The following is a 26,262-nucleotide window of genomic DNA, read 5'->3' on the forward strand; positions in this document are numbered from 1 at the left end:
TTGGGTAATTAAGGATTCTGTAGGACTCTCCACAGTCTCCATGTCTGTGTCATGTCAGCCTGGCAACCCTTTGAACCTTCAGTTAAAAGATGTTATCATTTAGCAGATGGGAGAAAATCCTTCGCTTTGCTTCTGCAGTAGTTTAAGGTATTCCCATCCACGATGCAGACATGAACACAACTTTCTGGCCAAGCAAGACACATGATCCTATAAACTAAGCTGCAAAAAACAAAGGCTCTACCATAAAATCTTGCCACACAAACCAACATCACACACAGATGGCCCAAATCTAGACAAAGCAAACAGCACGCATGGATTAAAAAACTAAATGCCTTGTTTACAGCAGCAACAAAATTACTGGGCCCATGTAAATGTGACTTTGGTAACAATATGATTGGACTAATGGTGCAGAGCCGGAGGAACAGGCCGAACAGGTTGGACTGTACTTGTAATAACAAGCGGAGACGTGACTTACAGGAAGCGCCTTCCCTCAGCAGGCCTGAAGAGGAACTGCACGAGAGGTTTGCCTTCATGTATAACAGTGAATACATGCAACAAAAAAGGGCCCTGTTACGGTGATCTCCACAGTCAACACTGAAGTATCAATAACACAAGAAAAAGAATACCTTCCTCCAGTTCCTCAGATCAGCTTTTTTTTTTCCAAAGTATCTGCAATTTAAAGCCAACATGAAATAACAGGAGGGAATAATAAGAGGTTTGATGTTTATGAAAAGAGCTTCACACAGACGCAGACAGTCACAACCACTTTTAGAGCAAACACTCACTGATTGCCTTTTAAAGGAGCACTACACCAACTTATTGGAATATTAGTGCAAATACACTTAAATAATCTATCATGTGGCACTGGAGGGGGATTCCCAAAGTTTGGGGAAAAAACATGATAACTAACCTGACAAATTCACTGTTCAGCTGCATCATGGGAGTTGTAGGATCAAGCATTCTAGAGCTTGACCCACAGTCAACAACACTGTTTGTTTTTTTCTCCTCTGAGTACTCCAACTTTATGGAAGTGCAATTATAAGTAATCTGTTAACTAACTATTTATTTATTTGGTGCAGTTTTTTTTTTTTTTTTTTTTTTAAGGTCTGCTTGACCCTTCAAAGGCCGCTACTACAAATGTGTTGGTTGTACTGTGAAGGTCAAAGGTCACCACCAGGGTATAGATTGAAACAACATGAATAAGAGTAAAAGACAGGAAACCACACACAGCCCACTTTTATATTTTGGTGACAAAAACACTCTCACTGTGTGATAATGAGCAGGTCGCATGAAGGTGCAGCATGTTGCTGCTGCACCTTCTCTTCGGACATCTAACGGGGGAACAATCAGGCCGCAGCCGCCTGGATGGCAATCTGCTGCTGAGACTCGTGTCAAATGGTCAGAAGACACAATGTTCTTTTCATGCGCTCTCATCTGCCCACACACTCTTACACATGTTTGCAGTATGCAAATGGGCAAAAGCAGCCAATAAATCTATATGCACATGCACGCACTTAAAAAAAACACACACACACACACAAAATCACCACACAGTGAAAAGATGGACACAAATGACTGTGCCCAGCACTCACAGTCCATCGTTCACACACACACACACACACACACACACACACACACACACACACACACACATAGAAATGGAGCAGGTGAAATGTGGCAGGTGTGTTTCTGCAGGGCCTGGGGGTTGTGTATCATTTATCAGTGTTACAGCAGAGGAATAGGGGTTTAGAGAGTAAGATAAGAGATCTTTGCGCACACACACACACACAGGCACACACACACACAGACACACACACACATACGGAGTCAGAGATGCTACCAGGTTTTGCTCCTGGATATTGATCATGTACATATTTGTTTGCAGAGTGTTTTTGAGTGTGTGGGTGTTGCATGTCAGATCTCAATACTGCATGACAAATTAACCCTTTATTTCCCCTAAGTGTACGCTTTAGTCATTCCACGACACAGAGTGCTGCCTGGAAACCACCTGCTGCACAGAGACACACAAGTGCAGGGATGTAGTGGAGTGTAAAGCCGCAAAAATCCAGTTTACAACCAAATGTAATCTGTTAATGTACATTTTATATATTTATATGTGTGTGTGTTCCCCAATATTTATATTATATATATATATATATATTAATATATATATTTACTGTGTTTATATTAGAATTGTTAATATGTGTGTGTGGGTGTGTCAGATAATGAACTTTCAAATTTCAAGGAGAATTAAATAACTTAGCTTCTGGGAGTTTGCAGTTCGATGTGCATCGCACTTGGAACTAGTCCTGCCAGGATTAGTGCACACTGTACTTGAATATTCAAGATACTGCATGTGTACTGCAGTTGCAAGACTGAAACGAGTGAAGAGATCATTTGAATCAGTAGCGCTTTAAAGATAACATGTCGTAACATGTGATGAATTATTTCGTCTTTTCAGTAAGGAAGTCTGTGCACCTTTGTGACACAGAAAGCAATCGTGAGTACAAAATGTGTCATTAGTGATAAAGCGTAACGCTCTGTGGTAAACAGGGTTTACCTCCGGTTTAAATGAGGTGATGGTGGGACCGCTTGACAACTCTGAAGCCACTGTAATCTTGAGTTGAATTTAAAATAAAAATTAGGTGTCGGTAATTTTTAAACTTATTTCTAAGCATCTGACCTGAGAGTGTCTGATCCGCCATGGCCTCCGGTCTCTGCCGGCGTGTCTGTGTGGTGGAGACAGCTGCAGAGCCTCTCCAGCTGCATCCTATCCTGCACTCAAGCTCTGCCACATCCACCCTGCCAAATCATAGAACCTGCTCATCCATTCTGCCCATTGGCTCTCCAACCCGTTCGTCTCGTCAGCCCCTGTCCCCTGTCTCAGGCCTTCTCCTCAGATCCTCTCTCACACAACGGAATAAACCTAATAGGGGCATTTTGGTATCTCAGGCTCTTCTCTGGTGTGACTTTAAAGCAGAATAGAAGCATGGAGTTGTCCCATTGGTGCACAGATGTATAAATGAAGGTTTTATTTTATTAAAAAGCACTTAAAAAGGCCAGTGGTGCCCTATACCTGTGCTGGAAAGGGGCTACAGTAGCTCCTCATGATAGCCCATATATATTATGTACTGTATGTGAGTGAGATATCACACTTGTTTCCCGCTGGCTCTGCGTCTTTCTGCTTTAGTACTGGGGTGGAGAGAATAACAGGCACACACCTCAGAAAAAGCAGCAGTTATTGCGGTGGGTTAAATTGATATAAATTCTTGTTATTCAAAGAAAGAAAGTGAGATAATGCAAAGAAAGGAAGCATATACAGTGCATGGAGCAGGATACTGACTAACAACAGGAGATTAACCCTTTCAGCACAGCGGCCAGACAGACAGACACGCCATGCGAGCACCACCAGTTTCATTTTTCACTTTCCACGCACACGGCTGTAAATCTTCACGTCGCAGCAGTGAGGCCAGGGAGGCGTCACCTCCATAGTTCACTTGACACTTGCAGCTCAGATGTGAGTATCTCCTTTTTCTTTAACCAAGGTGAAAAGCATTAAAGGTGTATTCCACATAACGCAGCCTTCGTATTCACATATGCGAGACCCCTGTTACTCTCACGCCGCTTTGGTGAAAAAGGCCCAAAAGAAAGTGCCTTTTCCAAGTGTGCGTTTTGGAGGGAGATGTTATCAGGACAATGGGCTGCTGGGGTCCATGTTTTTACAGAGGGAGTGGTTGGATGACATTTAAGGGGAAAAGAGGGGGCTCTGTTTGCAGTGTCAATATTTACAGTGACACATGCTGGATGAGTACTGACTGACTGAGGTGAACTGTGTGTGTGTGTGTGGGAGACAGAAAGACGGTAGGACAGAGTGATCAGCATGAATGGATGTCACATGTCGCGCTCTGATGAACAGATTCAGGTCGTCAAAAACACACAGTGACTATCCGCCTCGCTCAGAGTGTGCGTGCTCTCGACTGCCCGCAGCAGCACCCAGAAAAGTCCCTAAGTGCTGGAAAGAGTTGAGCTCTGACAATCCAAACAGGCCAAAAAGATAAAGTTTAGAACAGTCAACCAGTTCAGCACAGTGTGATTTAGCAGGTGACCAATCACAAGTGGACTCTGTCGCAATCCGCAAGGCACTTTTTGCATTGCAAATCAGAGATATGCAAATGAGGGAAGCACAGGCTGTGTCTGTATCATTTCTCTGCTCGCTCCGCTGTCAGTATCTCTCGCTCTATGTGCTTTCCCTCTTTTCAACTCTGTATTTACACTAATTTCTTTATTCTTCTCTTTTGAATACTGATCCCCATTGATCCTCTTATCATTTATTTGCCGCTGTCTGGCTGTTTTTCACTTTACTTTCCCCTCCCTTTAGTCTGCTTTCAGTCTTTATCAAATTCTGCTTGGTGCGACTTATGCGGTCTGTTAAAACCAGCTTTTAAATGAGTGACAGAATACTTACCTCGCTGTAAAACAGTTTCATGATTAAACAATGTGACTCATTTAGCTTTATGGTCTCCACTGTTTGTCCTGCAAACTACTGAGTGTAGCTTTACGCTGTTTGAGTTCAACCTGTCTGTCTTCTCTCTTGAAGTTTTTTTGTTTACATATGAGCTCATAGCCCCCAGCTATGCTTCCATCACAGAACTCATCTCGCTGATTCACAGGTTGACGTCTGTATTTATACAGTAAACAAAGCAGCAGGGAGAGACACCCATAATGAGCCCCCTACCATGAGGACTGATTGTGTTGTCCATTGCAGCTCTTCTACTACTGAAATGCTTTTACTGCCCTCTAGTGCTCAGACATTTTCTCTGCGTTGTTGGCCCCCATGTGTCTGCTTTTACTTAACATACACAAATACACAAGGAATCCAATGCACTGAATGTTAAAATAAAAAAAACATTTATTGTATTGTTCACAGTGCTCAGAGGCTGGTTGTCAGAACAGAAATATACAGTCAAGAAGTCACATGACCCACCCAAACACCAAAATACAGAGATTAAGATTCAGTGTAAGTCTTGTTTGGATCACTGTATAGACCATAGTGCAAACATGTCTATTCTCTCAGGTGCACAGTTAGTTGGGATTATTAATATAGAGAGTACAAGAATCAAATTTGGCTATCGTAGGCTTCATTGGAAGTGTTAATGATAATTACTAAGAAGGTTACTTTTTCCTCCAAAGACATCAGTCTCTAAGGTAGCTAGCCTCTCTCCTGCCTTCAGTAAAAGTCTGTACGCAGAGAGAACAGAACACCTACAATTAAATGACAACTGGGCAAACTCCTCCTGCTGATGAAGAGTATGCGATATGATTCAAGGCTCCAAAAAGAGCTACTAAATGGACTAAATTTCTTAACTAATTCTTAGCTTTGAACAGCAGCTTTGAGCCAATATGGACATGAAGTATTTAGAGAAAATGGAAATGAGAACATGTAAAACTTGCACAACAGCTGGGATCATTAAGATCATGATGAGAAGCTCCAGAACGATGACAAACATTTTCTCCACTGTGGCGTGTTCAGAATCTGACTTAAATTATACTACAGCGCTGTTACATCTGGGGTGAAATGCACCATTAGTTACACAGTGGTTACCTTTGAACATGCATGACCCTTTAAGGGGGCAATAAGTGGAAACAGACCTCCACCTCTGTGCATAAGGACAAAGAACTTTTATAGTTTACATACATGTTGGTATTTCTGTTAAAATTCTGTCCACTCTTTGTGTCTGGTTTTATGATAGAAACTACTGTGCTGTATATCTGCTACGAGCTGGGCCTGAATGAATTCACAAAGTTCACTAATTTTATGAGACTAACATCCTTCTAATAAGACAATAATTATGTGTAATAATCATTCTGGCATAGAGAGGTTAAAAATATTTGTATTTAATAGTGAAACCGGTATGGCTCAGTGGCCTTGTTTCAGTGCTGATTCTGAGAGGTATTGAAAGGCAGCCTGAGGCCTCCTGTCTCGACTCGGCTGCACTACAGCAGCAATGTGTGACTTCCACAGAACAGTGTGCACTTCACAAGGCTTACATACAGCGGTGGTTTCAGCAAAGCCAATGGAGTGCCAGTAAAGACATATGAATACTTCGCTTATTTATTACCAGAGCTATCCATAGATATGAACAAGTCCATTTTCTTAACCTTATTGCACTGCACCGCATAGACGAGGCTTTACTTTTTAAAAAGTGTCCAAGAAATTCATTATCATATATTTATATATATTTTACATATTCTATGAACATGACTTGTAAATATTATAAAAAGCACATTACATGTAGAATATACTGTGTGTTGGCTGGGTTGTTAGAATCATAAAGCTCAGGTTATTCCTCTACAGCTCAGGGAAGACGTGGAGCCTGGGCCTCTGTTAGCACCGTTCCAGACGTGTGACAACTCTAACTATACAGATTTAGAGCAGAGCAACTTCAAAACAGACCAAGAAGTATTTACAAATACTTTTTATGCTTGGTTTTAGGTTATGTTTGCTCGATGTGGATCAGTTTCACTGTTGAGATTATAGATATAAATGATTTGAATTCTATAGATGAATGAGATAAGTTCTATTTAATTTGATGATGGTATTTTACTCTTCTGTAATAGACATCTTCATTGCCATGACACTGACTGTGCAATATAATGAATTAGATATTAGAATTAGAGGTATTTGCAATTACTAATTGGCCCAAGTCTGTTCATGACATAAGTTACAGTGCACCCAGTGCCTGCAGCAGGTGTAGAGTAATAGCAACACCTTAGAGAGGCCACAGAGCTGTGAGTTGATGTGTCAGAACAGTACATTGGCACCTTGGCAATGCTGATTGGGTGTAAGACCCAATCTGACCGTACTGGGTGAAAGATGAAACAGGAAATGAGCTGCTACAGTACTGTGAGTGTGTGTTTTCCAGTATGCTGGTATGGCTGAAGAAAAACAGGCAGAAACCATTGTTGTAAGAAAGCTTGTCCAGAAAATGATAAAACGCCAGTACAAAATGTGTTTCACAGACAGACCAAGTTGCTGTTAAGGCTTTGTTGTAAATGAGCTTGTAAAGTGAGGTCATCGGATAAACAATTGCACCCATTAAGTTTTTACAAAGGTAACACCAGTGTCAGAGCTATATTTCCCAAAATCCATACCCAGTAAGGTTAAAACTTTGCTGACATTTTGGCATGTGAAGTGCTGAGGTTGGACATCACCGTAAAATCACATTATACTGTTTGTAACATTACATGAACACTTTAAAAAAAATGGCTCTCAATTGTGTTCTCCCCGTCGCTGAGTCCATCTGAAGCCACTCTGCGTCAGTTCAGTCAGTCCTGCGGGTTACACGCAGAATAACACGGTACAGTTTACAGTACCTTGACATAACAAGTTAGTGCTCGAGTTAAGAACCCACTTCAGTGAAAAGTAGACTAGTGAGACACTTGTATGAAAGAGCATCCGACAGAAGTGCAAGCTGTACAAAAAGAGACAAAGTGAAAAGAGCTTAATACAGTAGGTATTGTCTGAAAGTTTAAAAAGCATAATATAGTGGATATATTCATATATTCCTCTTTCTTTCATATATTTGATCTTTTCCAGCACAGTCCTGCTGTATATAATTTTGGCTTTTTAATGTCATTATTGTTCTAGCAGCAATGGTCAAATACATCTTCATCAATCCCTCTTCTATCATCAGCCTTCGTAGACACTTTGAAGCAGATATCACAGGGGTAAAGAGGAAGGCGTGACATTGTTATGTTGGCTTTTTTTTACTTAGATCCATCCATCCATCTGCCAAACTACGAATTTTTCTCCATCTTCTTTAGTCCTCGGCTCCAGCAGAGGGAGCCATTTCTCATGATTCCAAGCCTCCCATCCAGTGCGCCCACCTTCAGAGCCTGCAGCGGGAGAAAACATGCTGGAGGACGACGCGAGGTGGATAAACACTCCTCCTCCTCCGTTCACAAAGGAAGATGAAACACCTCAAGAAACAAGAGGAAGATTAAGGGATGTCTGCCCCCTCTCCTCCTCCTCCTCCTCCTCCTCCTTCAGGCTGGAACTCCTCGGCCTCTGAAGGGGTCTGTGCGTATCGTAGGCGGCTCCAGCGGGCCTTGTTCTTGTGCAGGTGACCCATCATGGTCTGGCTGAGCGGGCTGGGCTCGGTGAAGCGGTGCCACTCCTCGAACAGAGGCTCCACAATGTAGGAGATGAACCCTGAGAAAGACACAACAAAGGCGACTCAACTCCCAGTCAGCTGAGGAGCATCTTCAGATAGGGGTGAGCGAGGCACAGTATGTTCTGGTTATATGCAGGTGAGCACTCACCTGTCTGAATGGCTGGCACAGAGTCAGCCTGCTGGTTACACAGAGGACTAATCTCCAAGTCGAACTTTCTCTCCAGGTCACCTGTCAGGTTGACAGGCAAAATTCAGATTACAGTATCCACATGAGTAAAAGAGAAGCTTAACAAACTATTATCATTATATTGATAGAGACCATAAGGAAATCTTTAGAGTAATATCTTAACTTTGATGAATGCCAAAAAAATCAATGCTAGGGAGCACAATAATTTTTAAGCTATTCACTAGCTGGGTTTTAATCCAAATTGATCTCAATTTCTAAACGAATTTTGCAAAAATCTGAGAATGAGAATTAATGCAAATGCGTTGATTCATCGAGACAAGCAGTAGGTGGCACCAGTTCTCCATTCAGAAAACCATTATATCACTGCAGAAGAAGAGAGTGCATGAAGACAATGCAATTTAGAGTGCCAGTCAAACCACAAACAATGATTTGATCTGTGTTGAGCAATGAGGAGACGTTTTTGGAAAATGCATTTCCATCTCCCATTAAGCGCATTAACTCTTTATCAAAAAAGGCAAAAAAAAAACCTTAGGTGAGCGAGATTTTGTTTTCAAAAATTCATCTTTTCGCATGAAGCAAGGAGGTTTGTGGGAAATATGGTCTTAATAACTCTGACTCACCCTGCCTGTAGAACTCCTCACACACCCTCTCACTCCACTGTCTGCTCAGCTCCCAAACCCGACATGGATTACAGACGTCTGCACACTTCAGAGCGATCTGACGGCAAAGAGAAAGAGATTCACACATTAGTTAGACTGTTGGAGAAAAATGCTCGCATATACTGTACTGACAGGTGTGAGTATACCTGCAGTATAAAGTGCCTGTGTGAAGCCAGCTGGAGGTCCAGGTCCTGGTTGTCCAGATGTTCTCTGAAGGTCAGCAGGAACTCATTCTGCCTGCTAATATCTGTAGCCAGGATGAGAGAGCCTAGCTGCTGTTCGATGTCCTGCCTGCAGAGTAGAGGGGGGGGCACCACTGAGCCGAAACAACAAAACAACTCATGTCTGCACTTATTTTTGATTCTCCTTGCAAATTATTTATCAGTAAGTTATCACAGGCTGTGCTCGGTCCACTGTACTCCTTTTTACAGCTATGTGCTACATGGAGAAATCTAGAATACCTGCAATGCTGTTAAAAAGATGTCAGACTCTTTCTATTCATCAATATAATCACTCTTTAATGGAGATTTAATCTATGGAACTCTCCTTTGCTAGGATGAGCAAGACATATCCAGAATTTTATTTACTTTGCAATGTACATTTAGGAAATATGCTCCATGTATAGTGGAATTTAGCGAAGGACCTATGGGGGAGGGGAGGGCTAGCGTTATGGAGCCATCAAAGTTACAGGTCCATGCTTTCTGGTGCTTTTCTGTATCTATTACTGTCCTAGTCATAACAGTATGGCTGTATTGCAACTAAAGCGTTATAAATTTATCAAGAGATGAAGAGGAATCCAGTGTCTGTCAGGCTCTGGAGTGTGTGTGTGTGTGTGTATGTGCGTGTTCTTACGACATGTCAGCGGGCAGATGGGACAGCAGTCCAGACTCTCGCAGCATGCCCACAGTGGATCTCCAGTGGTGGCTCTCCAGCACAGACGTGTTCTGTACAGGACGAGATGACGTCAACCAGTGACACTAAACCTGCAGCACATAGTAACACACACACCGACACATGCCAATACACCCGTGTGTACCTGGTAGAGGGACGCCAGGTGGTGTCTGGTCTTGATGAGGAAGGGCTGGTTGACTCCGGGATGGTCCACATCGTGGGCGGCTGCCGCCATCAGACCAAGGAAGACATCCAGAGGACTCAGCTGCTCCACCAGCTGCAACACACCAGTGGTTCACAGGGAAATGGTTGGTCCTTATGTAGAAGGGACACTTATTTCACATGAAACTTGCTTGCTAAGATGTCCTGCGATCACCAGAGAAGGACTTTAATATCCTCAGCTTTCACCATTCTATTTAAATTATACAACTGGATTTTTGTGTTTTTTCCTTCTGTGATTTAAATATAGAAGAAGACGGACATATTGTGGATAATTCTGTAAATACAGAAAACAAAATAAATAGAGCAATTAACTACAAAACAGTGTAACAGTTGAAAACACTAATTTAATTCATAACAAACCTAGGTGTGTGTCACAAGTGAAGATGAATGCTTGTTGGTCAGCAAAGGACAAAACAGCATATAGATCGGAGAAGCAGCGGCCTTGACATCTTATATATTAAGTGTTACCCAGAACACATCAGCATGTGTGCTGAGTTGAATTCAATTTGCTTAAGTGCTTTTAATGAAACAGGTGCATCACAAAGTGCTTTACAGAGCAACAGGGGACACAAATGCAATTACTGTATGAAGGGAAAAGATGCAGAGACACATAACGTGGGCAGGGGGCTTCAGGAATTTCTGTGGGCCTCGGATGGATGTGTTGTCGAGTCTAAGTAAGCAGGAATTATCCCTCAGGAGGCGACGCTAATAGGATATGCCTAGGAGAAACTCAGGCCTAGTGGAGCCATGTAGGGTTTGGGAGGGACAGAGACAGATTGTGTGTGTGTGTGTGTGTGTGTGTGTGTGTGTGTGTGTGAATACAGTATTATTCATTACCTTGGGCTCCTTCAGGTAGCAGTACATGGCTTGAGTGACATCTGCAGCATGAACAGCATTGTGATAGGGATTCTGGGAGTGGTAGTCCTCCTGCACCATGCCTGGCAAGATAGGAAACAAAGTTAGAGCCAATGAAACCGTCTGAGTGTTCCCCACACACTGAGTCACATGTCATCATGCACAGGAGAAAGGATTGTCGGCTTTTCCCTGCAGAGGAGATGGTTGGTCGATTTATTGAATAGAATCAAGCTGGAGTTCACGACTGGTTAGCATTATGAACACCTCTGCCCAAATTTGTCCAAAACTGATGCAATCAAGTTAGTTCTGTTTAGTTAGTCTATCTAAAGTATGTTGTTAACACAATGCTGCCAATCTCAGAGACCCATCTCTTCAAATAGCTTATTAGCAAGCATGTAAGGAGCCTCGACAGTCAGCATGACTGCGGTCAAGTTCGGATTCTTTGATCATTTAATCATCAATTTCATGCTGCTCCACCAAAAAGTCTTTACAGAGCAATGCTTTCTATGTAGTGGTGACAACTGGGGGAAAATACTACGTGTAAATACACCAGTAACTGTACAATAAATAATGATCATTTGAAGGCAATGAACATCAATCTCTGTATTCAGTTTACCAATTCTGCTTGATTGGTTTGTTAAGTTGCAACACAGATGTGGAACAATCTCCCAGATGATATTAAACATGTGACTCTGGCCACTGTTAAGTCAAAGCTAAAAATTTTCCTATTTTACACTGTCTACCCAGTAAAAGCCTGTCTTCTCAGCTGAGCTTTCAAATAGCTTTCATTTTAACTGAGGGAGTGTTTGGTGTGTTCTTTAATTGTTCTCTTTCACCTTATTTACACTACATATACTTGTTTACTTGTATCTTTTGTATCAAATATCTTTTACATTTACTGTATTTTTATAAAGCACTCTGAACTGACCCAGTGTATGACATGTGCTTTATAAATACTCTTCCTTGCAGCTTACCGAGAAACCTGTGCAGTTTGACCATGTCCAGCTGGAAGTGGTGAATGAGACCATAGACATTGAAGAGATGGCACATCAGAGTCACCAGGCTGTTACCTACAAATTCATTTGAGAAAAAACGTTTTTAGTGCAGTAAGTCAACTAAATGAGAATCACATTTTACAGTATGCAATGTGTGCAGTAACTGTACTGTGATGGTGAGAAACAAAAACTTTTTTGTCTGCTAAATTAAAGCCGTCTTACCATTTGTAAGACGATCGAAGAGGAAAATGTCAAAGTTCCAGGTGCCTACTTTTGATAGCATGTGCTGTAACAAAAGACAAAGTGATCCATGATTGACAGCTGATACACAGACAATACAGACAGCTGGAGACACAGACCTCTACCTCTGCATGGTTGTCGGGGGTGAGAGTGTTCTTACCGCAGCCTGTCCCAGGTAATCGTCGTCCAGGAGGTGCAGCGACCCGGGGGTGTGGGGCACCAACCCCCTGAGCAGCCTGGAGGCGTGGCAGTATCTCTGAAAGCTCAGCAGACGCTTCACCTTTCTCCTGGTGCCTGACTCTACCTCCCCCTGCTGGGCACTGGCTGAAATTACAAAGTCAAAAGATGTGCTTCAGCAGTCCTGACAAATGATATCTACATGTGACAAAGTAGTGCAGCAGTCACAGAAAAGCATCTGAAAAACAGTTTTTAGGCTTCCTGAACTGTATGTGGCTCTGTCCCAGGGAGCAATTCAGTGCAAGTTCTTTCTCCATCAGGTAAGTAGGCAGATGTTTGTCTCACTTTTGGAAAACACACTTATCCTGAATTTAATGCACAGTTACTCAGGGTTGTACATCACATATTAACTGAAGCAATCCAATTACGTGTGGGCGGGCTTTGGTTGCATGCAGGTAAACAGTACGTGTGAAGAGGAGGAAGAGGAATTAGCTGAAATGAAATCTCAGAACTCGTCAGCTATCATCTGATGATGATTCAGTTGTTTATTATCTTTTTCAAATGTATCTACATTCATTTACAGATATCTGTTTATTAAGATGAGTCATCTCTCAACTCAAACTCCAGTCTCATGTCTCAAGCTGCTTATCAGACTGTAATCAATGAATATTGGATATGGATATTTATTAACCAGATATCTGCTGGCTACACTGGATGCCCTGAAATATTGGTTGTTGTCATCAGACGACACCTGATGGGTTTCGAGACGGTGCATTATAAGCCACATCGACAAAATGATCAATAAATATTATACATGTGGGTAAGACTGGTTATCATATAAGCTTTCTCCTTCTATTTTGTCGTGATTATGATTCAAATAAAGGCAAATAATATCAAGTTCTGTCTCCTAATTTATGTTAAGAACTACTCAAAGTAACACCTTTACACCTTGCAGCCTTGCTTTATGTTAAAATGGTGAAACTTGAAACAGCATTACAGCTGAGGCAACGGATATTTATCTATTTACACCCAGTTGCCAGTTTATTAAAAACTAAGGCAGTTTAATAAAACAGTCCTGAAATAAATCAGCGCTCATGAAGGTTGTAATCTTCGTTTTTTGTTGAAACTGTTTTAATGAGTTGTTGATTCAACTTCATATAGGAGGCTGCAGTTTATGGTGATGTTGAGCTGTGTTGCTTTATTCTGACAGCCGTTTCTGTTATTTTGTCAGCAACAGTTGGCTAAACAACAGAACAATGCCTCTCTCAAACTCTCAAAGTTTGAATGGGATTCATGAAGAATTACACAGCTTCTGTTGATGTAATAGTTACTTTCCCTGAAAGCAAATAGATGAGTGTCAGCAGACTAAGAACTGCTGACATGGAGAACTGATGCATACTGTTTTGTATATAAACAAGTCAGCATACTAACTTTTGAGGATTCGCAGGTCAATCAGCGGGTAGGAGCCTCGTCTCTCAACCAGCAACACACCAGCATGACCAGTGTTCAGCCTGCCATCAGCTGCACAGACAGAGACAGAAAGAGGAAAAGGAGAGGATGGAAAAAAAGAGGAAGATTGATGAAGAAATAGGAATATTTACAGTTATTACTGATGTTCTGTTGCCCCCAAGAACCGTGAATCAAACTTTCCAGGAGGAAGGAGGGAGAGGAGGGTTTAGACTGCAGCGGGGGAAATAGAGGAAGACGGCAATCTAAAGGTTGATGGCTGAACGATGAGTCGAGCAGCCAGAGGGGTGATGAAAGGACAACAGAGCAAAGCGTTCCCGAGGGCTGTACAAGTCCCAGCAGCAGTGTTCAACACGATCAGCCTCATGACATCAGATTTAGAGTTGTTCTTAAGTCGGCCTCTATGAAACAAGAGGATCTTTGACATCGCTGAATGATCATGACATCGTGCATCTGGTCAGAGTTTGCCCAGGGAGAATGGATTTCATGCTGCGGTGCAGCTGTTGCCTGTCTGAACACTTTACAATATGCACAGTGTTTATCTCACTGGTGCTGCATTGGACTGTACCTTCTGTTCATGCACTTACTATTTGGTAATTAGTTGGTTTGACTGTGGTTGCACACTGATGCTGATTGGTTGAAGCAGTTGGTATGGGGTTGGTCATAAGGACCAAACATATTCTCCTAAACAGGTACCAAGTGTTTTTGTCTACTGTGTGAATTTCATGTCTGCAGATCCAGAAGTCATCTTTTGGGTTTTAATCCTTGCTGTGTGAACACCTATCAGAGGGAACACAGCAGCACAATGGATCTTTGAATGCCGCTTCTGTTCAAAAATGCACAGTTCGCACACACCCTGAGGCCAGACGACAAGACACAACAGAGCGAGGTCCTAAGTCACAGCACACACATGCACGCACATGTAATTCACACTTGAATAAACTAAAAACTATGGGAATACTGAATAATTTACAGATCAGATGTGAGGAACTGGAGCATATTATGTTCTTGAGGTTGCAAATTCGCAGCAACTCTGTGAGTTCTCTTTTTGAGAGCAGCTAAAATACCTGTTAATGGGCTTGGAGTCGCTGTGGTAACTCGGTCAGGTTGCCAGATTATGCCTTGCAAGTGTGGGCTGCCAAAGGGGCAGAATGTGCAGGCGTTTTAGTTAACGTGTGCATGTGCTGCACGGGCTAGGCAGCTATACATAAAACATAGGGTGGAAGAGTGGCATCATTCCCTATTTATGCATCACATAGTCCAAAAAACAAATATAAACTGCTTGAGGGAAGTGACTCAGCCTGTTAAAGTGAGGCAGAAGAGTCCTGCTGGCCTAGTTTAAGCAAGCAAAGGAGAGGAAGGGGGGAAAGCCTCTTTGCTTTTTTATCTGGCATGCTGGTGGGCAAAGAGAGGAGGAAATACATCATCTGGAAAAACCACCACAGACAAACACACACCACCCTCTTCCTGCACTCCAGCTATCTCCATACTTCTATTTTATGTGTCACTCCATCCTTCATTCCTCCCCTATTTCTGTCTCCTCTTCTCTCTCTCCCTTGCTACCCCCTCAACCTTCCCATCATCCTTTATTCCTTCCTGTTCAACAACTACACCGCCCCCTCTCCCCATCTGATCCATCCTTTCGTCTCACCCCCCCTCCTCTTTCTCTTCCTTTAACTGTCTCTGTGGTAAATAGGTCACTGTCTCTGCGCGGCGCAGAACTGGGTCATTTAGGATGAAAACGTGAATCAGTTGGAAAGGGCGTTTAAAGATGCGACAATGCACACGTGTCTCGTCAAACACTCGCTGCACATGTACACACGAACACACTTGCAAATGAGGTTAAATCCCTGATTCCATAACAACACACACTCTCTCTCGATCTCGCACTGATACGACTATGTTCACTTGGCTTCGCTTGAATCTGTGGGTGTTTACGGCACGAAACACACACAACTACACACAAACTGAGCTGCCATATGCAGCGCCAACACTCGAATACAAACAGTTTTAAACACACAGCGGCAGATGGTGTTTCCTGTCGCTTCTTCGCATGGAAACACAGATGCATACAGTGTGTCCACACAGCTGGAATCTCCAGATACAGTTTATTGACTGGCAGTGCTGACACCTTTGATTTTCCGTGCAATTTGACAGTGACAGCAGTAAGGTGTGTAGAGGACAGGTCAGATCACAACAAGCTAACGTATATGTTAGCTCGCTGTTAACATAAAGTATCTGAAAATCAATGTTTTGGATGTGTGAAGGGATACTCCAAAGATGTGTCTTACTGATCTAAACACAAAACAGGCAGAAAAATGTAAAAAGTACCCCCCGTACAGGAAATGCTGCCTTATATCCTTCCTTTTATATACTTGCACACTCAATAAATTGATCAGTTGTTTAGTCTATAGAAATGTCAGAAAGTAGTTAAAAATGTCCCACAGCCCATGCACACATATTCAGATGTATTGTTTTGTCCAACCAGCAGGCCAAATTCAGCCAAGACGTTCTGTTTTACATCACAGGAGAATAAGAAAACCAGTTAATGAACTCAGCTACTGTTTCTGCTAAAATTCACCTATAAAGACTGGTCTTTTTCAGCACTTTTCCTACATTTAATGCTAGGATGACTCAAGATCACCGCTGACAAGATTTCATGGTGTGTTGACACATTTCATTTGTAGTGAAATCAAACACCGGTCAGATAGCCTTTCACATGCTGTAGGGAGTCATCAAATGAATGAGGTCATCACGATGTAAAGGGAAAGTCACAGGCAGTGAAGAGCGCACACTGGTCCATTTTCCACCTTATGAGTCAATGTTTGTACGCAGGTAATTCCCCGTGTTGTGAATCATCACTTCATTGTAACTCTTCAAAAGCACACTTGAAGATTTACGCACTACATTCAATGTTTTTTATTGACTGATTACTGATAAAACCCTTATCCTGTTTGTATGCTCATATCAAAGTCATGTCGTCACTGCATTGTACTCATTCCTCTAAATGGCAATGAGATCACCGTTAGCCAGCTTCACCCCTAATGTCAATCTGACATTAACAACAAAATATCAATGCATGAGGCAGAAAGTGTAAGATTAGATCATCAGATCTGATCATTGGTTTAATGTCAAATCATCTCTCCTCTAGTGAAGAAATTCACATCAAACTGTCAGCGCTGTTGCTTTGTGTCATCGGTGTTACACTCCAGACGGACACGGGCTTGACTGCTGGCGTCACGTCGGTGTCATTAGTGCAGCTGCAGCTCAGCAGATGGTAACACAGCTTTATTTAATGGAGACTCTTGGACTTTACAGCTCAAATCCCTCATTTCACCGTCTACTCCGCCTGGGTGTCTGAACTGCGATGAACCTCGTCTAAACCCTCAACACTTACATGCACGTGTAAACACACGGCAGAGGCATGCTTGTCAGTGATAATCTGTCCCACACAAACACACACGAAAATGTAGATGTTAGATGTAGATGATACCCAGACATGGTCGAACGGGCAAATGCAAAACAAAACCACACAAAAACAAGGCCAGAAACCCTTATTTATGATCTGTGAGCGGCAAAAAACAACAACAAACAAGACTAACGCTATTTTAAAGAGTCAAATAAACAAAGACACAAATCGTTACACATTGTGACGGAACATGCCTAAAAAAATCCAATGCAGTGTTTCAGGTCACTGTTTCCTACCATGAATGTGAAGCACGCAGTAAAAGAAAAACACACATTACACATGAAACATTTATCAGGAATCTGATCCCATAAGCTTTGCTGTACTTGTAACATGTGTTATGCTTAAGTTACCTTCCAGATGCGTGCTCCTGGCCTGTATGCCATGCTTCACTTCCTCTAACTCTTCTTTCTCTGCTTCCCCCCAAGCGCTCGCCTGACTCCTCTCCGGCCCCAGGGGGCCTCCCCTGCGAGCCCTCCAGGCTGCCCTGAGCTGCCGTATGAGGGTGGGTAGCTCCAGGGCCAGTGAGAGACCCCCGCATGTCACCGGGGGCATCCTGAGAGGCCCCCAGACCGGTGAGCGGGGAGCCTCATCTGGACAGACCCCGACCTCGACCCCAACACCTAGACCGGAGTCCCGCATCCTGAGATCTGGGCCCCAAAGCCCCTCCAGCACTGGCATGCTCGAAACAAAAGAAAACAGATGGATGGCGGACAGGTGCACGGAGAGGAAAGATCAAAGTAAAGATGGGGGTGAAACTCAGGGGAGGCAAAGAAGGGTGGTGTTGAAAAAGAGAGTGGGAGAGGAAAAGAGAGACGGCGGAGGGAGAAGCTCACTGTCAGGTAGCCATCGGTGAGGAAGAGGAGGACAGACAGTAGCGACTGTGGATGTAGGACAGAGGAATAAAGACTGCAGGGAGAGACAGGATCAGTACCAGGTAGGACAGAGGGACAGAGAGAAATGGGTGCGGAGCGAGAAAAAAGGCAAAAGAAACGCGAGGAAAGGGAGGAGGCAGAAGTCGGAGAAAAGAAGCCAGAATCCGTCTCCCTCCCTCTCTCCCACAGTCGGCCACTGACGGTCTGCTCTCCCCTCCTGCCGCATTCTCTCTCTCCTCCACAGCCTCACTCGCGCCTGTGTTTTGTAGAGTCTAAAAGCCCCTCCCCTCCCCTCCCCTCCCCGCTCGCCTACTCTCTCTCTAACTCTGCCTATATGATGCTACGCCGCTGGCAGACCAATAGGATTTGTGTGGAAGTCTGCGGGCCTTTGGGTTCACGGACACAACCTCTGTCTCATGGTCAGCTCAGCAACTAGAATAATCTGCATCCAACATTAAGACTATCTGTACAAGCTTTGCATTTAAAAGCATCAGAGTTCAATGATTCAACTAATTACTTGAAATAGAAGGTTAGAAAATAATGGAAAATAGTGAAAGGAGCCCATTCAAATGTCCCTGATGCCCTCATATGACTTGTTTTGTCCTAAACATGAAGGGGTTCAAATTACAAAGATGTAAAACAGAGAAAAGCAGCAAGTTCTCTCACATGAGAGGCTGGAGCCTGTTTGGCATTTTCAATGAGTCACACAACCAATAAATCCAACAACTAATCAATTATTGTGTCAGTACTAATTGTGCGCATAGTTTATCTAACCTTCGAGCATGCATGCTCTTTTACACAAACGCCTTTGTTTCCAGGCACGCTGAACACAAAACAGAATGTCACAAGAGCAAACTCCGACGGAACAGAATGATCAACTTATTCTGCTCGAAGGTAGAATGAGGTACACGCTGTGAGTCACCCTTCATTACGGCTTCACTAGCATAGAAACACTTCAGTGGATTTGTTTGGATTGATTTGTCCTGAATCCTGCCGTCCGGGTGACTAACCGGCCCTGGGTATAAACGCAACAACCAAATCCTTGGACGATTTTCAAAGAATTGTGAAAGCAGAACAGGCAAACGGTTGAATTCATGATGCATCAACTGCATCCGGAGAGACAATGAACAGGATTCACACTTCCCAACAGTTCAACTTGTCTTGGCTGAGTCTCACAAACTGAAATGATTTTAATGGCCTTCACTGAGGCAGTCTTAAATCAGATGAACTGAACATTCATTTGGGATTGAAACCACTCTCTTCCCGTTGTCCTTACATGTCACACACACAATTAAAAGCCTTCCCATGGCTGCTGAAAATCGGATTTTAATTGACATAAATACTGTTTAGTGACATAAGCATGAAACCTATGTGTTCCTCTTTAAATTCCTGTAATCATGAAGGGCGCAGTGCATTTTTCCAGGGAAATGTTCCCTTGAGAAACAGTCACATGCAGACAAAAGTACTGACACACGCACACACACAGGCACAGACGGCCGGAGACAGTCACATAGCCTTGAATGTCGACTGCAAGGAATCATGAGACAAAGAGCGCTAAGATAAAAGAAACAGGCTGTGAGAAACTGCGAGAGGCGTGCAGTGATACGCACTGAGCAGCAGGGTGATAAAATGCACCATGGCTATAATTCATTTGTAGCCGTGATCAGCAGCTGATACTATAAGATATTGTATTTTCTTGTTAGGGGAAGTAATATCATGAGAAACAAAGCACGTCTCTTATTTTGTACTCAGCAAATAAATCTATAATCAAACAGCGACAACTTGATTTATTTAGACTTGATGATTCCACAATTTCTTCTTTTAAGCTGTGAACATGCTTAAAGATTACTGTAACAACTACATGCCTCACCTCACTCATGAGATTTTAAGAATGGAAACTGGATTATACAATCGCTCTCACTCGCGACACACTTTAATAATAATAACAATAATAATAGATTTTATTTAGAAAGCACTTTACATTTGAATATAAATCTCAAAGTGCACTGCACTTCTTTACTTTCTGATCTCTGTTTGTTTCCATCTTTTTCTCTCTTGCTATCTAACATCTGATGCACCTCCTCCCATCGTAAAAATCCGACATGTTTTTGAGGCAGCAATGAGATCACAAGGCAAAATGACTGGAGTCTCTGAACACCACAGGCTGTGTGATTTTTATCTCAGTCAGACTGTCAGCACCAACTGGCCCAGACTATAGTGAACTTGGTTTGTTGAGTCATGATGCCAAATCATAATTGTAATCAACCCTACAATCAGACCAGCGACAGGGAAACTATCCATCTTCATGCTGCCACTCGCAAAAAACAGATAAAAATCAGAGGAATCCACTTCATAACAGGACGAAATCATACTGTATGTGAAAACACTGAATAAAAGAATAATAGCAACAAACAAACCGAGACTTGCAACTGTGTGAATGTGTGGAAAGAAGGCATGTGACATTAAGTATGAAACAACAGCTGTGTTTCCGTCCAGCTGTCACGCAAATGTGAAGCAGACTTTTAGAATATCACAAAAAAACTAAAACTAAAAATCAACTGGTTTGGGGTGAATAAACTTGGCTACATAAAGCGTTGTTTCATCAGAGGGTGGCGGTATGAACAACGTTACGCATGGCTGCGATAAACAGTAGAAGAAGTAGAGGTCAAAGTAAAAGAAGAAGAAACAAAACCAGCCACTTTGGCCATCTACGAGAGACAAATGGAGGGAGGCTCTTTGTTCGCGTGTTACGGGAATATCAGGGAAGACGCAGACGGCTTCTTCTTGTTGTTCTTCCTTCAGAGCAGAAACAGCTGATCAGTCATGTGACCTAAATGTTTATTATGGTGGAGCGTATTCAGAAAAGGTGTTTCCATCTCCCATTAAGTGCATTAACTCTTTTTCAAAAAAGGCAAAAACCACCTCAAACGAGCGCAAAAGTTTTTTTTCTTATTTTGCTATTTCCATCAACCTTTTCCAAAGCGACACTTCAAAATTTGCATTTAAAAACCTTGATGGAAATGAAACAGTGCTAATGGCAAAGAATGAGAGGAAGATATCAGGGAGTCACAAGGTCAGAGGGAGTCCGGATGAGTACATTTGGGAGTCAGCCAGTGGACTGTTAGAAAAAGATTGCTCGCTCGAGAGAAGTCATGCACACACGCACGCACACACACAATCTACAGCGTGACTGAGATTCCACTCTTTGTGTGTGTGTTGTGTGAGTGACAAACTCTTATTTTTCGTTCTCTTTAATGATGCCACTGCTCACGTTTTCTGGCAGGTCGCTGTAGAGATGTGGGTCAGCCAGTGAATGAAATGGCCTGTCTACATTTCTGCCTGTTTGTGTTTATGCACGTGCAAGTACGTGAACATGTGTGTGCGTTCGCTCTGCCCTGCTCATTTACACACCGCCTTACTGGACCTTTTTTAATCAGAGAGTATGTTTCAGCTCGTTTCACACTCGCAGGCCATGAAGCACGTCTTCAGGGAACTTTTAAACAACTTTGACATTAACATGGAAAAAAAAATCGCTTCAGCTACATTTCAAGGTCTAAATCTTCAAGGCCTGAGGCTGTTACGATAAACAGCTACTATCTCCAGTCCAGACATTACTCCTAAAAACATGACTGCAGTAACATTTAACATTGTTAGAACAATTTGGTCTCATGACCTCTTCCAGAGTTATGAAACTTACTGTATTGAGCCATTCAAATGGACAGTGTATACACAGATAGCAGAACTATGCCTCTGTGTTTGACAGAGTTTACACTGGGCCAAAGGTTAGCAACAGCCTGAAGCATATTAGGACACATTTTGCACTATCGATTTGCAGCTGACTATATATATTAACAACCTTTTGCACTGAGGTATTCAGGTCAGTTAGCACTCTTACCCAGCATGCGAACTTGTATGGCATTCTGCTCCGACCTTTTAAATGCGACTGCTCCACACCTCTGAGGCCGAGATAAAGAAGGAGAGAGAAAGAGAGGCTGAGATTAATATTACAACACCCCAAAATACACACTGCTATCAAAGAGCATCAATGGAACTTGCTGATAAAAAGAAACTGTGCGAAAAGTCACGGTGACCCTCTTCTCAAACTGAGACCTCTGGGATACCGTGGGTTACTTGTTCTGATTAAATGACTGTGAGAATAAAAGTCAAATAAGTGAATCCTGAAGCCTTAACTTATGCAGATGTGTCATGTTCATCAGTGGAAGTCGTTGTTTTATATCCTCTGAAGACTATTCTTAGAAAGGGTAGGTGCATTTTGCGACAGTGGCATCTGCCGTTCCAGTAGCGACACGTCAACAACACTGACAAAGTGGGTCAGGCAGCATACTGGCATAAACTGGCAACGATTTGGACATTAATCACATGCTTCCACATGGCTGATCCTCATGGTCAGGGGTCTTCTGTCTTCTTTTTCTGCTTTTTGTCATTTTCTATCAAATGTGTGTTTGTGTCAAGTCCAAGTCACATGTTTTTGTTTTTACTTTATAGGAAATACTGCACACAGTCACATTACAATACAGCTCTAACCAATGATTATTTTTATTATCAATTAATCTTTTAGTCTAAAAAATGTCAAAAAAAAAAATCAGGGAAAATGGGTCAGGGAAAGCAGCAGATCCTCACATTCCAGCAGGCAGAAACAACCAATGTTTGGCAGTTTAGCTTAAAAAATGACTGACACAATGAACTGTTTGTCAAAACTGTCAAAATGTTCTGACTGATCAAGACTTCTGTTATCTCACTCCAAGGCCCTGCAAAGCTTTGCCCTGTTTTTAAGATTAAAACCAACAATAGCTTTCCCATCTCTTTCTGATTAGTTAAAACTAAAGTACAGCAGCAGTGTGGTAATCTGCCCTGATCTGAGGTCAGTGCCTCAGCCTAATTACAACCCAAAGTCCTGCACTGCACTTGAGGCAGACTCAGCTTGGTACATTTCCCAGTTGAGGCCATCTATTTATAATAGCTAGTAATGGCTATAATAGTTATAATGGCTCAACATCTGTGTGTGCAAGAGTGAGAGTGGACTGAGTGCACTAGAGTGCCACGACAAAGACATGCACACATTTGACAGAAAGCAGGTACCTCAACTTATCTCTCACTACATACACTGGAACTATTACAGTGTTGAGCATTGGCCCAGTGGAGGAAGACAGTCATAGAAATGCTCCTTGAGTAGGTGGATTTACATCTAAATTAGCCCACTGCTGTTTACTGGCGGGCAGGAAACGGGCGGATGGAGACAAGCCATAGGCGTCACTCATCCAGCCCACGTGGTTATGGTATGTTTACAGGACGCCCTCAGTCAAATGATTTTTCCATGATCTCTCTCTCCATGCTCACATCATTATTCAGCTCAACAGGGCAGCTCTCGAGTCAAACTGCTTACACTGAACAGGTCTGCTCACCTCACAGGTCTGCTGTATCGTCACCAAAAACAGATTCGCATAAAGTTTTTTAAAAACTACATTCTACTGCTACTATAATGTATGTGTGTGTAGCAGAAACAAACAGACCGTAATGCTAACTTCTGCTGAATATGGAGTATGTTGCTGTACGTTGTTGCTTTGACACATGTTTTGGGTAAAAATATTTATAAAAAACACAAAAATACAAGAAATGCATAAGTGGATTGATTGATTGATTGATTTCAGCTTTCCAGGAAAAAATATAAACACATAAAACGGTGAAATTAGTTTCACACAGGACAGCCATACTACCTGCAAACTATTACTGTTCACTTCCTGCACATATAGTTCATGATACCTTTTTAAAAATTCACGGCTGTTTTTAGACTGTAGCATATAAACAAACCTTCAAGATAATGTATCATAGCTCCCTCACCTCTGCCACCTTGTCTACATGTGGTCTGCAGTATCCAGGCTGCAGGCTGACTGCTAAAAGCTGTCAATACACTGACACATGGCAATAACACACTGACCTACTGTAGCCCATCACTTAGCTTAGCTTAGAGAAGAGGCTGTATATGAAGAAGAGTGCACCATAAAGCTGTTCCTACTATATATATATATATATATATAAATACAAGGTCACTATAAACTCACTTCCTAAAAACAAAAACATTTAGCCCCTATGACAATACCACCACATACATATATACGCTATAGCACGTAGCATACACAAAGTAGACTAATATTCGGTCATTTTAAACTCTCTTTGAGCACTAAAGACACTTCATAGCTCCTTACAGGGACATTACATGAATGTAACACTGGCTTTTCGTTGGGTTTTAACAGGCCTATTCCAAAACTACTTCGTGTGTACAAGCCTGTGCGTCCTTCTGACCGACACAGCTGGAAAGTCACAGTCTACGTACCTCGACCGTTAAACAGGACATTTAACCATCGCGGCCGCTCGTGGACAGCAGGTGAATGCGACGGAATCAGGCGCGTGCGGAGTGTTTTCATGTCACACGGGAGGCGCACGAGTGAGCCGCATACGGCAGGACGAAAGGTGACCGTGTCCTGGCTGACACCTGTTTCAAAAACAGCAGCTATTTCATCGCCTTCCCGCCGCTGGAGCTGAGCTGACTCGCGCTGTAAGGACGGCGTCGGCTTTTTAAAAGGCGAGGTGAAGTTTCCGCCCGCCGCGCCTGTGCGCGTGCCGTTTGTATGACGGTAGTGAGCCGCAGCGCGAGGAGAGGGGAGGGGCTGGGATAGCAGCACAGGGAGGGGGGGCGCTTTGGGGAGTGCACCAATCAGCGTCGGATACAATCACCGAGTTGGTGGCTTTCAATTAAATAGCGCTTACATGTGAAGTATTTAACTATAAGAATGAGTGAGTGCGTGGTAAAGCTTGACAAGGGTATTTCCCAAATGAAAGGTCGTTACTGGTATGGAACCAGGGCCAGATCAACCCACCAGGGGGGGCCCGGGCAAGAGCTGTGGCCCCTGTTGACCCAGCATTTCTCTGACTCACTGTGCATTGTGCATGTATTAGTTAGTAACAGTGGTGCAATGTAACTAAGGAGGCTACTGTACTTGAGTACAAATTTCCATTTTATGCGACTTTATGTAACTGCACACAACAGATTTGTTGAACCCTGCCTTGAAAATGAGAGCGTTCAGCAGTGGTTTGGTCCAACGACATGAATAATTTCAAGCAGGATTCATTTCAACGGAGGCCAAGTGGCAGATTGGATAGGTTTATTAAAATAAAACTTGTCATCATTATGTAACTAAAGAAAGAAACACAGGCTTCTTGCTAATGGTGTTAGTATGGTCAAATGTCCACACATATCCCAGGATTTTTTTAGTCACAGAGCCAGACCCTGATGAAGAGGCTGAGGCCCTGATTCACAAATCTGAATTGCTTAATTCCATGCTGGGGACAGATAAACATATTTAACTGGACTCTGCAGTCAAAGCAAAAACAAAATCGTTTTGAAAACTAATTCTATTAATTCAACAGCAGTATTTTTTTCCAATTTCATTAGCCAGACTAGAGTCTGTTAAATCGTCCAAAACTTTGGAAGCAGAACAAAAAAAAATTAAACAAATAAAAATAAATCTAATATTTTTTGTTTTTCTGAGAACTTTTAACCTCAGTGTACGGTATAATCCCTGATTAATGCTATCAGATTAGTGTGTGTCATGCTGCTCAAAACAAAATCAACCTAATGTCACTGTCCTGCTTGTGTATGTGTGTGCGAGGCAGTCTCGGCTGCAGTGCTGTCAGTCGATTCCAGTTGGAAACTAGGTGGCTTGTATACTTTACATGTTTGTACCTTTGTGGAAGCAGATGGAAATGTTGCAATGCTGCAGCAAGATGTAATGAACTGAACTAAGACTTGGTTTAAACACGATAACACAATACTGGAACACACTACTGCAGTTTGATGGTCTTTCAATGGTCAGTAAACAAAAAAGCATTGTCTTGATGAGCACTACTGACACCTGCTGGTGTAGAAGTGAAACACAGCTCAGCCAAACATACAGGACTCAAATGCAGAACACATAACTCCAGCAAAAGGCAAGCACGAAGGCTGTATTTACTAACACAAAGTGATACAAAGGACT

At 42.6% G+C, this 26,262-nt stretch overlaps 1 protein-coding gene across 4 annotated transcripts; it reads right to left on the minus strand.

Moving 5' to 3' along the window:
* Window positions 1–4,889: 4,889 nt before the first annotated feature.
* LOC121621735 (cAMP-specific 3',5'-cyclic phosphodiesterase 7B-like) lies at window positions 4,890–24,839 on the minus strand. Of its 4 annotated transcripts, XM_041958325.1 has the most exons (13): window positions 24,561–24,839; window positions 22,104–22,164; window positions 13,832–13,921; window positions 12,384–12,547; window positions 12,206–12,269; window positions 11,963–12,058; window positions 10,971–11,071; window positions 10,057–10,188; window positions 9,873–9,964; window positions 9,167–9,311; window positions 8,982–9,078; window positions 8,323–8,403; window positions 4,890–8,212 (listed from the first exon to the last, which is right to left on the minus strand). In XM_041958325.1, the coding sequence occupies exons 1-13, from the start codon at window positions 24,579–24,581 to the stop codon at window positions 8,001–8,003; spliced, it is 1,356 nt and encodes a 451-aa protein (XP_041814259.1). In that variant the 5' UTR covers window positions 24,582–24,839; the 3' UTR covers window positions 4,890–8,000. The 4 variants fall into 4 exon arrangements, with proteins under 4 accessions (XP_041814259.1, XP_041814258.1, XP_041814256.1 ...); XM_041958324.1 differs by lacking the exon at window positions 22,104–22,164; XM_041958322.1 differs by lacking the exons at window positions 22,104–22,164; window positions 24,561–24,839 and adding an exon at window positions 17,687–18,410.
* Window positions 24,840–26,262: the final 1,423 nt, after the last annotated feature.

Source organism: Chelmon rostratus, chromosome 18, assembly GCF_017976325.1.
Source record: "Chelmon rostratus isolate fCheRos1 chromosome 18, fCheRos1.pri, whole genome shotgun sequence".
NCBI lineage: Eukaryota > Metazoa > Chordata > Actinopteri > Chaetodontiformes > Chaetodontidae > Chelmon > Chelmon rostratus.